The sequence below is a fragment of the Mus caroli genome, chromosome 13, assembly GCF_900094665.2.
Source record: "Mus caroli chromosome 13, CAROLI_EIJ_v1.1, whole genome shotgun sequence".
NCBI lineage: Eukaryota > Metazoa > Chordata > Mammalia > Rodentia > Muridae > Mus > Mus caroli.
This window is the reverse complement of record NC_034582.1, coordinates 9,410,570-9,426,733: the sequence shown is the minus strand read 5'-3', so window position 1 is coordinate 9,426,733 and position 16,164 is coordinate 9,410,570. Positions and strand designations below refer to the sequence as shown.

Genomic DNA, 16,164 nt, shown 5'->3' with positions numbered 1-16,164 from the left:
TACCTGTTCAGGTCCCACACTATGCAGGTCCCGTCTCTGCTCACGCTTATCATCACGCTGTATGGCTTGCAGACACATAAGCCGGTGATCTCCTCCGTGTGGCCATAGAGATGCATCTGACTCTCCATTTCAATTTCTGAGGGCTGGAATTTGAATATTAAGCAAGGTATGAGATTAAAAGCCCATACAAGGTAATCTGCAGTTTCTCAAAATGAAAAACAACTGTGTCTCAGCATTCTTGTCTGATCATTTTCAATCCTATGTAACTTTTTAAAATCTTAAGTTAATAAAGGATTATAATAATTTAAACTGCTCAGTTTTTAATAACTTGCATTTCTTTTTATTTGTATTTGTTCTTGTTCAGTCTTTGTTCAAAGGCACATACATTTTTATTGTTTGCAGTATTGCTATACAAATACATTTCTATTTTGTATTTTGCATTTTCCACTTTTGATATTATCTTTAAATGGTGTTAATGGTATATGACACTCCATACAATTATCATAGTTGACCCTTTGCTGATATTGAAAACTTTTTTCGAGTTATATATAGTGCCATAAAATGTTTGTTCCTCTCCTCAGTTTGACAAGTACCAATACTGTGCTACTTCTCAAAGACTACAGATGGCCTTTCTAAAGCCAACTATGTCTGAAGGTCACATGGCTGTCAGCTGCTTTTTTATTGGTGTGTTTATTCTCATTAGCATTTTAGATTTTCCCATGCTGTAGTCTGGTACAGAAATTGGGGCTGGCTCACCCCCTCTTGAGTAAGGAGTTCTAGGATCCCAGGATGGCTCCTCAGTATCCCTCTGCCCCTGCATGGAACATCTTGTAGAAGGTAAGTCCCCTGCCTGCACCCACAGCTGGGCTCCACTCAAGAGGTAGCCAAGAACATCTCTGTATGTGGAAGGTGCACCTGAGCTGAGCTTCCTTTTGAGTTCAGCAGGTAAAGGTACTTGATGCCACGCCTGGCCTGGGTACTGGATGATCTGAATTCAGTCCCCAGAACCCACACATGACTGACTGAAGGAAAGAACTCAATCCTAAATGATGTCCTCTGAGCTCCACGTGTGCAGCATGAAAAAGCCCAAAGCAAAGCAGATAATAAATCAAAATATTATCTGTCTCTGAAGCAAAAATAGGACCTTTATGATTATTTTATTTATGTATTTATTTATTTATTTTCAAGATTCTTCGTCACTCTCAGTAAACCTGACTCTGATGAGTTAGGAACATGACCTTCCGTTTAATAGGAGCTAGAAAAGGGAAGGACTAACACATGTTTTAAGTTAGCCTTAAGCAAGGATACCTCACATCTTCTAGGCTTTTCTCAATGACATAAAGGTCCTATCATGTGCCAGTGAGCCAGGACCTACCGTGCTGCTGGTGAGCCTGTTGGTATAGGCTGTGATGACACCACACTTGCTCCCAGTGAAGAGCTGACAACTGTCAGGCACCCAGGCACAACTGGTTACCTTTGAAAGGACAAATCAAAGACAAGCTTCCAGGTAAACATTTTCCTTGATACGATCAGAGCAGAAGCATATAGAGCCATAGTACTTTCAACAGTTTAGAGCAAAAATCTTTAATAATTGTTTCCAGATTACAAGGTTTTAAAAACAACAGTGTACAACGTTATACATTTTTTTCAGTTATTTATTTATTGACTTTTAATTTCATTTGAGCTAGATTATCCCTGCAATCCCTCTTCCACTTGTCACCAGCCATTCACTGTGGGCTCCTAGTATATGTATGTGTGTCTGTCTGCCTTACAATTTTATTTTTATATACACTTGTGGCTTAGAAATTTAACAAAATAATACAGGATCTATCAAAGCTTGAGTATCAATGTGTGAGGGGTTCAAACATTAACGTACCGGTCTTCTGCTCTGAAATAGGGTCTAAATATGTATCGCAGGCTGTCTAGGAACTGAAGGTTCTCAAGTCTAAGCTTCTTAAGAGTCAGAAGCCACCACGCTGGGCTACTAGATTTTACTTATGTGCATTCTCTTTCTGTTTTTCTGTAGGGAAGCAGTGTGCATGTAAAAACAGGTATCACGCTAACAGCTGTAAACGCTGTTAAATAGGACAAGGAAGCTAAAGGTGAAGGGTTACTCGTTTGTTACAAGATTCTTTATTCTTATGCATGGAAGTACCATTCAAGCTTGGCTCAGTTCTCCACATGGCCTCCCTCACAGCCTCTACTTGACAGTAGCTGATGCCATGCACTACATCCAAAGAACTGACCTATCCCCAGTCATGACTACGATTGTCACCAGATTTGCAGAGGGAGGATATTTTACACATCTAACTCCCACTCTGTGTTCTTTCCCCTTGTAATTCATGACAATTCCATAAAGAAGGCAGCGAGGAACACACTTATTTTGGAGTATGTTTTTGTGTTTTCACTGATTCTGCAGACTCATTTGTAATTTAATTACACCACCAGCTCTCTTATGATTCATCATCACCTGCTTGTATTGGATACATATTTCTATTTGCATAAAATGCCCCAATATTATTCAAAACAAACAAACAAAAATCTTATCAGTGTTTGTAATAAGATTGCTTTTCCCAGTCCCTTTATCCTCTGCACAAGCCCAGTAACAAATGACTTAGAAAACATGGCATGGCCGTTGCTGCTTTTGCTGCCAGCCATTCCTGGGGTAGTTACCCAGCTTCTAGGATTCCAGGGTGGGAACATGTCAGCAAACATGAACAGGTAGTGGGTATTTTACAGGCAAGGGAAGAGAAGTCAGACAATGGCCAGAAAGCTCCCCATGAAAAGGTAGACAGAGACTGAAGGTGGTTGTGTGTTCAATCCAGAGTCTTAGATGGCCGCAGCAGTACTATTGGATATGCATAGCACACAAATTTTATAAACATCAGCAACATGTTTATAGCAGCTTTTTTAGGCAACAACATAAATTGGATAAACACAGTTTTAAAGAGGTGGAAAGACAACTCTAGTCTAGAGAGGTCAAGTTATCTGTCTTATCTGTCAAAGTAAGTGACTATCTAGCTCCTGGTAACTCAACACAGCTCCAGGGTATGAGGCAAGTGTCTTCTTGCTTCATTAGATGTTCGGTTATTTAGGAAAAACCAGGTAACAAAGATGATACTATGGTTACAGAAAATGACCTAGTTGCAAAGCCAAATGGACCCAGGATGAAAGCAGCTCATTTGCTGAAACACTAGGCCCCAGGCAAGCTCTCCCAATGAGGAAATAGGCAAAAATCAAACCGTGGGACCTAATCAGATGAGCAGGGATTATGACATCTAGAAGCACTGCAAATATCAGCTTCTGGGCTGACATTTAAGTAGACCAGTGTTAGCTAGACTCCTTCCCTCCTTCGCAAGACATGGAACTTAATCAGCATACAGTCCTTATACCTAAGCTTACCTGGTGCTGCTGTGAACTCTGTATGAAGTTGATTGGTGGCTCACTCTGCTTACTTTTCAACCGTAAGATGTTGTCAGCATATCCCCAGCTTAGGATAGCAGACCACTGAATATTTGTGTTGTTCATGCTTCTCACACCTCAACAGAAGGGAAAACCAAGTATCTAGTTGTCAGTATAGTATCATCTAACACCTCAGACAACAGCAAGTTAAAGGCTGACATTTATAAAGCAGAATATACACTCTTTTCAGGCGCTCTATCCTTATCTGCCTGAAATAAAATAATCTTAGTTTTAGTCCTAAGGGTGGAATTATCTTCCCAGATAAAATTTTATAATGACAACAACAATAATAAAGCTTACTTTATTCGTGTTCTGAGATTTTTTCTTTAAAAGTGAAACATGACCTAAATACTTGTTAAGTAACATTCTTGATATCGAGTGCTGAGAGGTCAGTGTGACCGACTTTGAACACTGGAAGTAAACTCTGCTGGAGAAGCCATCCTTTCCCAAGCAATAGATCCACTCTGGTTAGCTGTAGGATTTGGCACTGCAGACTGTCTCTCAAGAGGGTTTTGGTCTTTTCTCTGTCTTATGCCAGTATTATGACATTTTTGGCATAAAGACTTGAACATTCTGTGTTCTTTCTTGAGTCTTTCTGTTGTCTACAACAGTAAGTTGAAGTAAGTACACTAAGAAGACACACAACATGTGGATAAACAAATAAATAGTTCTTAGATGAATTAGCAGCACATTGAAAATACAATTCAGAAGTTTGGTGTGTTTTTTTTAAACAGTCAAATGTGGACATCAGTTTTACAACAAAAGAACTGAGAATATACTCACAAAGTACAAGCCCCACTACATACTCATATGATGTCCTGAGTCTGAGAACGCTCAGGGTATCAAGCGATACACAGGACCTAAGAGTGGTTATACCTTATTTTTCACTGGGGTGTTCTGCCTGGGACTTACTTAATTAAGAACTAAAGATCAATGTGGTTGAAGATCAATTAATTGGACTTATTTTCATTTGTTGTTTTAGAGAAAGAAACTTTATCTAGTGAACAGTGGATCTTAAGAAGCAGCTTGTGAGAAAATTGCAGTTTAGCTCTAGAGATTCATAAGGTGCTGTGAATAGAACAAAGTATACTTGGTAGGAAAACCTTCAGGCAGTCTGAGGCACAGTTCCCAAGAAAGTGGACTACTGGTCTTATGATGATTATGCATCCCTTGTGCAGCTGTCTATTATGTCAGATAACCACTCAGAGCCATGCTATTTACATATTAGCACTCAACACATCCAATTGCAATCAGGACTCTCAACACTCATCTGCAAGGTATAGTCAGCTGTCAATCACTGCTCTCTGTGATGCTTCTGTGGCGCTTCCGGTGTCTTTTTTTGTTTGTTTGTTTTTGGTTTTTGTTTTGTTTTTTTCGAGACAGGGTTTCTCAGTGTAGCCCTGGCTGTCTTGGAACTCACTCTGTAGACCAGGCTGGCCTCAAACTCAGAAATCCACCTGCCTCTGCCTCCCAAGTGCTGGGATCAAAGGCATGCGCCACCATTGCCTGGCTTCTGTGGCACTTCCTATTATAGTTTAGGTCAAAGCAGTGAACAATGACAATACTTGGCCCAGGATGGTTGAAGCCTAATAGATTCTTGTGAGTATTAATACTTATAATGATCCAGGCCCTATGCTAATCATTTTCATACACTATTTTGAGTCTTCACAATAAATCACGCTGGGAGGGAAGTCATTTGGTACTCCTATTTTTTAATAGATCGAAACCAGTATCTAGAAGGCCTCAAGTAACATTCTCAAGGCCACACACATAGTAACTAGCAGAGCTTGGATACAAATAAGGAACTGTGCTTCTAGAGGTACAGTGTAAGTACTTCTGCACACACACCTAGACTGGTTAACCCCAAGCCCACTCTACTGAGAAGTTACAGAATGAACATGGCTCTCAAGGTACATTAAGGGCCTGAGACTTAGTGACAAAATGCAATAGGTTGAGAATTGTATGAGACACATTTAAATCCTACAGTGCTGAGTGATAAGAGTGCTGACCGAGGAAGCTTAAAAGCATCCTCACATGAACAGGAGTATCCTCAGCCATTCCTTTTCACCTTAGGCCAAGCAGGAGAGCCTCCACGCTAGAGAATGTTAGCAGGAAGGACAGAGGGACTGATAAGTGGAAAATGTCCACAGTTCTCTAGTGTCTGGGTGACATTTGAAATATGAAATGATCCATACCACATAGTCCTTTTCCACACTGCATGGCTGCTGAGCTGGAGCAGGGAACCAGAAGAGCTGCCTTTAGGACATGTGTTTATACTTATCACTCCCTGGGCATGTTTAAACCCACAGGTGCGTCCTCTAGAGCACCAGATCTGTCTGCTAAGTGCATCTGCCCATCTTGGGGATTGAGAGTTAGAATGTGTATGTTTCTATCAGACTGACAATGCTGTCATCCTGGAAGCACAAACATTTGTTCTCAACTCCCTCAAACTCCTTTCATTTTAAATGGCACTACTGCACTTAATTCTCACTTTTTAATGTACTACTCTTTAATGCCTAGCTTGCATAAGTAACCACAATTCTGAACAGAGCTTTTCTCCAAAGCCTGTGCAACTTCAGAAGTCAAATAAGGCAGCAGTCCAGGTGAGCTGGTGACAGTTAGATCTTCTAAGAGACCTCCTGTCTGATCCTCACTGTGGTTCACATTACCTTGCTCCTTGTTGTAGGTCATCAGAAGACAGAAGTTTCGTGATAAACCACAGATGGCTCTGGTGGGCAGTGCCTGCAGGGAACCAAATCTTTCTCCATGGGGCTGGCTGAAGCAGACCACAGGTACTGGAGCACTGGGGGAACCTACGTACTCCCCCCACTTCAAGCCTTTTATCCATGACAAAGGGCTCTAAAACCAAAGAAATTAAAGAATAAAAAAGAAAACCTTATAAATAAAAGGTTATGAGGTTATTAATTACACCATAAATTCTAAACAGAAGATAATTAGATTATAAACTCTTTGAGAGAATTATGCTATGTATTTTACTTCTCCATGTTTACCATATAGAAACATTTGCTTCTTATTTGATTTTTGTTCAGTGGTTCTGACTTAGCTTGAATGGAATTCAAATTTGAAATTTAAGCAAAGAAAACAAAATTTAACTAGACATTTCTTTTAGGCTTGCTAAAATATCTGAAGTTGGTGACAAGCCAACTTTAGATATTCTGTACATATGACAGAAATGAAGACATATGGGCGCAGAAGATCTCACTCAGCTACAAGCTTTGGAACCAGGGACCCTTGTTTGATATATGTCTAGACCACAGCAGTTTCTCAGTGGATGTTCAGAGTTTATTAATGGAGCATACTGAGAAGGCTAGAGCACTCAGCGATCCAGAGACTTCGAGTAAACCCTAGAGAAAACAGGGTTGTCCAGTGAGAACAAAGGAAGAGATGGGACTGAGGAGCAGCAGGCTGTGAACATGCAATGGTAAGAGAAGACTGTAGCCAGAGTGGCCACACACCTGCCATGAACACACATCCAAACCCTTCCTCCATCCAAGTAAAAACAATGTCAAGAAGAAAACCCAGGAAGGGCAGAAAACAGCCCTCAGTTTCCCCCAATAACTTTATTTTTCCACTATCTTTTTGAACGTTAAACTCTTAATCTCTTCTTATTAATAGACTTCCTCTGTTTTAGACATTTAAAAGTGTAGTTTTCTATTTTCAAATTAGAGGAAATGCTACACAAATCTAATGAAGATAACATATTAAACAAATTCCAGTTGTTTCCATAAAAACAACAAATACTTTTCACTGTATTTTGCTTATCTCATTTTTCCATCTGAATGAAGAAACAGGTACATACTACTGTTTAAAATGCATGACAGTCAGTGCTCTATTTCTTCTTATTTAGACCACTTAGGGGACAGAGTAATATTCAGTGTTAAGTGGCATGTCAGAGAAGGCTGAGCAGCAGGACTGCTCCTATGGGAAAAGAGAGGCTAACACAGGTATTTTGAGAACAAGTTTCCTTTTGAAAGCCATCAGCCTATCTATGTCCTGATGTTGGACTCAAGTTATGACTGGTCATTCATAATTCCTTGCCTGAAAATTTCTCTCATATGAATTACAGAGTTTAGGTTTTTTGAGTTATATACAAAGCTAACCATTTTTGAGGTATACACTATCACTGACCACTGAAAAATCGCTAAGTGTTTTACATTATACTGTATGCATAAAAGAAGAGTGCCTTTTTTAAGTGTTGCTCAGACAGACAGCTCTGACTGAAGTTCATGTAAGTGCAGCTGGGCTGTGTGGAGGACCTTCTTCAGCACAGCATTGCTGATGTATGTCAGAGATGGTGGAGCTGCCATCTGAAGGCCATGGTTAAGCACTGTGTGGGAGGTCCCACTGTGGTTCAAGCAAAGAAAAGCTGTGGCATATGCCAAGAGCCATCAAGGAGAAGCTAAAAACTAGCAGGTGATCTTCCTGAGACGGTTCTGCCATGGACTGTTAAAGTTAATGAGAGGATGGCTTCTCTAGCCAATGCTGAGAAGGTTAGATTTTAGGAAAGATTCCTGCTATTAATATGCTTTTCCTGTTATTATTAAATATATAAAACAATCACTAGGCATTACCCTACCCTTTTGAACAGATCACTGCAGAACAATGAAAATGTACTGTCTTGTAGTGATGCTATATAGACAGATATTTTTTAATTCTTAATGATGATTTGATAAGAATTCCTAAAATTATATTAGTAATTATTAAGTTCTTTTATAATAGGACTGCTATTAAGTCTTCTCTGATAAATAAAACTGCAAATGAGAACTCTGCCAATCTTTGAGTGTTATGAGTTAATTGCTTCTGAGATAGCAGGCAGGAATCTGTAACTTAGAGCACATTTCAAGAGGCTGTAAAACTATTAACCAAAGGTCATAAAAAGAGAACTAAAGACTTGCTATAGGTGCAAGGACAGAAGATAAAATATTGACTGGGATTATCTATGTGAAAATTCACTAAAAACTTAGTCACAAATGTATGGTTTTTAGTTTTCAGTGACAGCTAATGAATGTTTAGCCAGATAATTACTCTTAATGGATATGCATGTAAACATTCTCTGTTGTAAACTTCCTATTCAATTTATGATTTGAATTCTAGTGAACTTTTGCAAAAATGGGAAGCTTGGTAAAGCTATGTGGTCTATTCTCCTAGAACAGGTACAAAAGCCTAGAAAAGATTACATTGGGAACATAACACTGGGAATAGAAGCACTGGGAGTCAGGCATTGGGAGCAAGGCATTGTTACATCAGAGCAGGAGGAGAGAGCAAGATTAGAAGGAGAATGCAGAGTGGAATAACTTAGAAAGTATAAGGCAACTTAAAAAATTAAGAGAGCAATATGCAGAATGCAGAGGGAAAGAGAAAACAAGAAGAAGCTGTAGAGAAAGTAGAAGGAGCAGGCAGGCTTAGTCTTACTAAAGAGAACAAAGCTTTCTTCTTACAGATTTGGGTTTGATTCACTTAGTAATAAAAGGGTAGAAGCTTTTTCTTTCTCTATGTAATAAAGATTGGAGCTTGTTTTTCATCCAGAATGAGTGAGTTTTTTCTGCACTGATGCTTGCTCTTTTACTCCATATACATATGTAAGTATGGATGTGTATAAGTGTGTAATTATGAGATAAGTATGTAGCTGGGCTCAACTGGTTTTATATATGAACATGTAAGCATGAATCTGTATTTGAATTTATGTGAGTTTATCCATATTTGGTTGTGTAAAAGTTTTTCCTTCTGTGAGCATGACTCTCTTCCCCTGGTTTGATAGAAGTTTGTTGCTCTCCTACCTCCACCCTGACAAGCAGAAGCATCTGGACAAGAGGGAAAGGGCTCTAGCAATTAATCCTTTACTTAATCTGCTGCTGTTTTAGGATGAGATGCTAAACGCCAGGGACTGCAGTCTTTGGTCTCAGAGGAATTCAGACAGGCAGGTCTTTGCTAAGGCAGTTACCTTAACAAAGATAGGTAAATGAAATCTTGCCCCCACTGACAGTCTTCCTCCTCCACTAACCAAGAAAGAAGACCCATTGGGGCTGGCCCCAGCAGGCATAAATACCACTGTACATCACAGAGAAGAAAGGGCAAGCCAAACTCTAAAGAAGCTGCCTGAGTAATGACTCATTTAGTAAAATAGTGGATGCCCACTGTGTGCCAAGCATGTTCTGAGGAACTGTGAACACAGTAAGAAGCAAGTCAGACAACACCCTTTCTAATGCTGTTGCATTCAGATAGGATGGGAGAGACAGACTAAACAAGAACTTAAATGTATATTAGGTATGAAAGTATTATAAAGCAAAAGTGAGAAGATTAGAACAATGGAGATGCTGGTTTATATATGGTGTCAGGGAAGACTCTCAGAGGAACAGAGGCCTTATTGAAATGAGAGAGCCAAATGGGTGTATGTGGGGATGAGTCAGTGGAGGGTACAGTTAACGTGAAGGTCCTATAGTGGGAATGAGGCAGGCTGGGACTCACTGTCAGCAGGCAGACTGCCTAATGCTTTTACATACATCATCCTTAAACAGCTAAATAGCACTGAGCATAGAATCTAGCACTAGGAGAAGGAGGCAATCCAGAGCAAGCGAGAATCTTCAGCTCTAAACTGCTCTGGGCTACACAGTGAGACCCTGTTTCAAAAAACCAAAATCACCCAAACAAACCCATAAAACCAACATCTCATTCATTAATTGCAATAAGTATAGTAGTAAATTAAATGGAATTTATTAAATTTCAGGAATATATTGTTACGTTGTTCTGACATGTTAAAAATGTATTCTAGTTAAAAAGAGCAACTCTGGTAATGGCTAATAAGACTTTAAAGCCACAAAATAAAAATCCAGATTTCTACTTCAAAATTCAATTTTGGTGACTTGGTTTTAATATAATACCACTATTAATAAATATCTTTACATTGACTCTATTAATTGGATGGGTTCTGTTTGCATTTAAAATGCAAAACTCACAAATGTGAGTTACATGTATGAAAAATTTGCATCTATAGTCGTAAGATATTTAAGCACTATCCTTCCCAGAAACATCATCAAAACAAGGTCTGTGAAAACTCTTCACTGACAGTGGAGCACTTCAGTGCACCTGAGGCATACTGCTTGATTCATGTTCAAGGTCTCTTCCCTTCCCTTTTCATATTCAGTGGCTCCTTTCTATAAACACTTTGCAACATTCAAAAATTTAAGTTCTAGTATTTTATGCTACTTGGTGAAGTATTTTATGCTATATGGTGAACTTAAGTGAAAGCTAAGATTCTTTTTCCCTTTAAGTTCTCCTTGCTTTAGTTTTCAATTGTAAAGAAAAATTATGCTCACTTTCTATTTTTAGAGACAATATTTCCCATTTCTATAATCTGGGCAGGTACCTCTTGTTAGTGCTTTTGGTTAATGATGGCCATCAGACCCAGCTGTGCCACTTACATAGTTACCAGCTGGGCCCTTTTATTTGCACAATCCTATTTAGAAGTTTGCTTGGTAAGTCTTTCCCTGGTAATAACCCTTCTGTGCAGTGGGGGACAGCTGCTGTCTGTCCTAATCAATGCTTCTTTTCCTTGGACTTGCAAGAAATGCTCTCCATATCACTGACGCAGCCAGTACTCACTGTACACACAGGTCATTGCTCTAGCTGCCCCTATTTGTCTTGCACTGGCTGGTACTTACCCTGGTGTCACTAGGACCACACTATTCATGTCTGTATCCCCATAGCTACCCAAGGGTCATGGCAGGAGTTCAACTTTTGCTGAATTTTACTGAAATCAAAGTAACATACCGGATGAGTGACTTCCTTGACTGGTTCTCGGGTCTCTCTGAAAGCGAACTGGACTAACAAGCCAACAGCTGCTGGAAGCTCTCCTTCGATGTTAAGCTTGGCACCAGGTCGGCTGGCATGGGCTGTGTGGAACAACTGACGCGGGGTCTGCCCGTAGGTTTTTATCATGGTTTCTAAAGCCCGTCTCTGCACTGGATCTTCAACTGCAGAGACATCCATTCCAAAATATGTCTGTAGAGAAGACAGTCCAAGAACATGACATACGCAGTGTAATGGTAGAATTAGTCACAATGCTAAAAGAAAACAACTTGTTTCAATCTTTAGGTAATGGGTACTCTGTTTTGAATGCAAATGATTTAAAAATGTTTCTGATGAGGTTATCTTAGCCTTACTGGTCTTATTAGGATCAGACAGTAATAACCAACATTTCTAAGTGTGAACAAAATAATATGTTTTGTCTGACTGACATTAATTAGGTGTATTTTATAAAACATTTCAAATTTAAAGTCTGAGACTGTCATAGAAGATGTCAGGTAGGTTGCTTGCCCAAAGAAGGACATGGAAAAAGGCAAAAGTGAAGATATGCCACAACGCAGGTAAGTGAGTCATCATGACAGCCGACAGTGAATAAGGAAAAGCATCAAGGCTGGCTCCAGGGTGAGTTGTTGAAATGGCATCTTCCTTCTTGGCACTGTGCCTCTGAGAAGCTGTCCTGTGTGCCTGTGCACTTATCTGTCTATTCTAAGCTATTATTGTTAGTGCTGTGCATGCCCTTGTGGATGGTCCAGGTTTTAGCATTTAATCAGTTACAGCAATCTTCACATGTGTATCTAGATATAACATTCTTTCAAGGGTCAAAATAAAATTTCTAAGGCACTTTAGAAGTTAAATAATCTTCAAGGTTACTGCACATTTTAGAATACTAAAGTTTCAAAGATTTAGTGAAAAAAGTCCAGCTAGGCGAATTACCTTGTATGTTTCACTCTCTAGATAAATTTTAAACAAAATTACTGAAAAGATAATGTGAAATTATGTGCACAGAACAGGGTTTACTGAGGTTAATATTTAAATTCACAATTGCTCTAAATGTTATATTTCAGGATAAAATACAAATGCAGCTCAGAAATTATACCTAGACCTTTGCCTTTACTTCATGCTTGATGGTGCTCAGAACATGCTACTTAAAACATGGTGCCTACATAGATGGAGTGTTCTGAGCTGAAGAACAAATGTAAGGAAGGACTCGCTCTTCCCCTGCCGCTGTTCATAAAACCTAGAATAAGCTTTCTGACCATATTCTGAAGCAGGTTGGTAGCACCACATGTTCTTCCATGGAGGAAAGGAGCAGCCTCATATCTGAAGACTGACGAAGGCACATGCAGACGATGTGAGCCATTCACCTGCTTGCCTCCTATTGCTTTGATTTCGTCACAGACTCCATAACATTCCCTCAGCTCTAGCATAAAATCTCAATCTAAGCACTTGCTCAGGGTTTCCAGTCCCAAGGAAGGCTCTGGTGTTATGAAAGTTTGTGCTAGGTAAATCTTTATACTGTTCTCTTCTTAATCTCTGCTTTGTTGTGGAGTCCCAACAAGGAACCTAAGATGGGTAGAAGGAAATGGTATTTTTTCCTCCTCAATTTACTACTTTTCTTGCAAAACTCTTATTTGTGAATCAGATGATAATGCTTTCCTCAAAATAAAAAGTGTTCTCCTCTTCAAAGTCATCTTCTATTAGATCCACCATAAAACTGTTTGATTCTCTCTTCTAAGGATACCTGGAGGTATCCAAAAATAATTATGGAGAACAATAGACTACAAAGAGAATTTTATTTCTGGGCCACCGTTTGGGTGTGTGTTTCTGCTATAAACAAGCTCAGAGGCAGGATTCCTTGTAAGGTTTTGGGGTGTACACATAGCTGTATTTGTTAAAAATACTTTCAGATCTGTAACATCTACATAGATACTACTAACGAAGCAAGCCCATGGTCGATCAATTCACCTTGCTAAGTGGAAATCTGGTGCAACCACATGTCATGCAGTGGATTATAGCTGATCTGTTGGTCTGCACTGAGTAGCCAGCATGCAGAATCCAGAGTACCTTTTTCTTTGTGCTCTGCTTCTTTGCCTCCTATTCCTTCCGATGTGTCCTTTCATCCATTCCACTGGAACTCTCCCAACACATGCAGTCAGTCCGCCCAGCCCACCTTCTTCCTATGCTACTCACCCTAGTTACCTCTATGCCCAGAGAGCCTAGCATAATAAATGCTTCCTAGTCTATGCAGAAACATAAACTAATGCCTGTGTAAATAACAACTCTACTTCTAGGGAATTAAGAGACTATCTTAAATAGGGATAGCAGTGGCCACTGCAATCATGGAAAATGACACCTTATGACTCTACTATTCTTACAGACTATACTTAAGACTGTATTATTCAGGAAGAAAAGATTTAAAAAACAGGATTTATATTAAATTACTGGAATAATATGCAGGTGTAGAAAAAGTCTCGAAGGTGGTTTTGATATTTATCTCTAGATGCTGAAAGCAAAGTTTATTTCTCATATTTCTTCTTTTTGATAGTTGTATTTTACATATTTTCTAATAAGGCAATTGTACTGTCTCTATCATGAAGAAAAATTCTGTTTTTCAAAAATCTTAACAGGTACTCAGAATAGTAGGCAGAAAAGAACTAACTCAGCCAGCTGGCCACTCTCTTTGGAGAACTCTGCTGCCTCCTTGGCTGGTGTCTGGAAGCTGAGATTTTAGGGTTGAACTTTTCCTAGGTGACTCTGCCTATCCTGTGCAAACAATGCGGTCCATGCTTAGCACCTGCACTCCTTCTGGGTCTGGAATTTTAGCACACATCAGGCAGATGGTTTTTAAGTGATCATTCCCAAAGAGATACTGAGTTCTGAATCTCTAGAATCTCTAGGTAGCTCTCCTGGCAGAGACCACTTGAATGTGTCATTAAAGCTCTTGGCAGAAGTGAGCATGCTCTTTGTGGTTTAATAGAAGGAGCCAGGTTTGTGTGCACCTTGCTTCACCCAGACATTGTTCACTGTCTATTTCCTTTGGTCAGTTATGCTTGGAATCCTTTACTGCCATAAATCAGAGCTGCAAACTGAGTCCATACATTTGTTTAATAAATCACTAGATACGAGGTGGTCTTGGAGAATCCCTAGCTATAGCATCTAAGACACTTTTAAAGAGATGAAATACAAAACCTAAAAAATCATACAGAATAGTAGTATAGCTTAGTTTAATGGTCTCTTTTGATGACTTGGGTATTTTAAGGAAATATCTTAACAGCCAACCCTAAAATCTTCAGGCTCTAACTTCCACGTGTGTGCAGTCTTACAAGAGTCACTTACAGCAGGGTGGAAGACATTGATGGCTTGAACAGACGCCTTCCCCTTTTGCTTGTAGCCAAACACTAAGTCGATCCAGTGACAGATGTTCTGGGACACATGGTCAGACTCTAGTGCTTGCCGGTGAATAAGGATGAACAGCCGAGGATCGTTGCGTGCCCAGGGAGGAAGATTGACGTGGTTAACCCGTTCACCATTCTGACGAACACCGAAGTCGAAGCCTAAGGAAGATGAAAACACAATTATTCACTCTGCCGATGCATGCTTCATTTAGCCCACAGTGATAAGAGCTCTGGAAAACTGGTAACTATGCAATGTAACTCTTAATGGCAGCAGCAAGGTGAAATGCCCAACAGTAAGAATGAAGGGCTCACCTTCTTTCTGTACCAATAGGGACAGGATAGATGCTAAGCTAATTCAGGCTGGGACTTTCAACTTTACCCTTTGATCACTTTCTAACAGGAGGGAGAAAAAGCAGGAAATCTGTGCCCCTAAAGTTCAGTAGTCTACTCACCAAACTCTTCAAATACTGTGAGCGCTTAAACATCTTTAATTATAAACTTGATTAAAATAAAATTAAAGCTTTGTATAAGAATTTCTAGATTTTTGGTATTTTCATATATTATTACATATTTAATACATATTAACATTCTGTGGTTTAGAAAACTTCTTACAAAGTAGATATCACCCTACAATGAGTTGTCATAGTATATTGGTTTTATGGACAATATATAGGTCTGCCTTGACTTCCTTTCTTCTAAGTATTCCTAGCCTATCAAAATTAATAACATATTAGCTAGACAGGTTCTGGTTTTGTTTCTGTGTTTTGTTTTATTTTTCAGATGGTTTCTCTGTGTAAGGGAGAGACCATGAACTCAATCATTCCAAACTTTCAGGTACCAAGCAGATTACTCATTACTCAGAACAGATGACTAAAGGGTACCAAGAGGAATGCTGACAGGGAAAGACATGAGAAGCATTATAGGAAGTTGCAGTTTTAATAAGCAGCTACAGGGGCTGGAAAGATGGTTCAATGGTTAAGAACAGTGGTTGTAAGCTGCTGCTGGTGGTGGTGCATGCCTCTAATTCCAGCACTCAGGAGGTAGATCTCTGAGTTTGAGGTCAGCCTGATCTATGGAGTGAGTTCCAGGACAGCGAAGACTATGCAGAGAAACCCTGTCTTGAAAAACCCAAACCAACCAAACAACTACAACAACAACAAAAACAAAAAACACTAGTTGCTCTTCCAGAGGACCTAGGTTCAATTCTCAGCACTCACATGGAGGCTCACAACTGTCTGTAAGTCCAGTCCTGGGAGATGCAATGCGCTGCTGGCCTCTGCAGGTGCTGCATGCATGTGGTACAGACACACATGTAGGCAGAACCCCCATACCCATAAATAAAACAATAAACAATCAAAGTTATTGTTTTATTTACCTTTAAATAATAGGCTACAATATTTTCTATCTGCGCTTTTCTGGGTGTCTTATTTCTCCATTATCAAGTGGTAGTATGGAAGTGTTCAGTCTGAATCTGGGTAGACAA

General features: G+C 39.6%; 1 protein-coding gene across 3 annotated transcripts in view; it reads right to left on the bottom strand.

Moving 5' to 3' along the window:
- The window catches only part of Lyst (lysosomal trafficking regulator), a 173,671-nt gene that overhangs the window by 13,706 nt on the left and 143,801 nt on the right, over positions 1-16,164 (bottom strand). For all 3 annotated transcript variants that reach the window (XM_029468643.1, XM_029468642.1, XM_021180035.2), the window contains 6 exons: positions 14,623-14,840; positions 11,251-11,481; positions 6,132-6,321; positions 3,403-3,539; positions 1,376-1,474; positions 4-143 (listed from right to left, as the gene is read on the bottom strand). In XM_029468643.1, the coding sequence (XP_029324503.1) occupies positions 4-143; positions 1,376-1,474; positions 3,403-3,539; positions 6,132-6,321; positions 11,251-11,481; positions 14,623-14,840 (1,015 nt within the window). The remainder of the gene's footprint in view (positions 1-3; positions 144-1,375; positions 1,475-3,402; positions 3,540-6,131; positions 6,322-11,250; positions 11,482-14,622; positions 14,841-16,164) is intronic.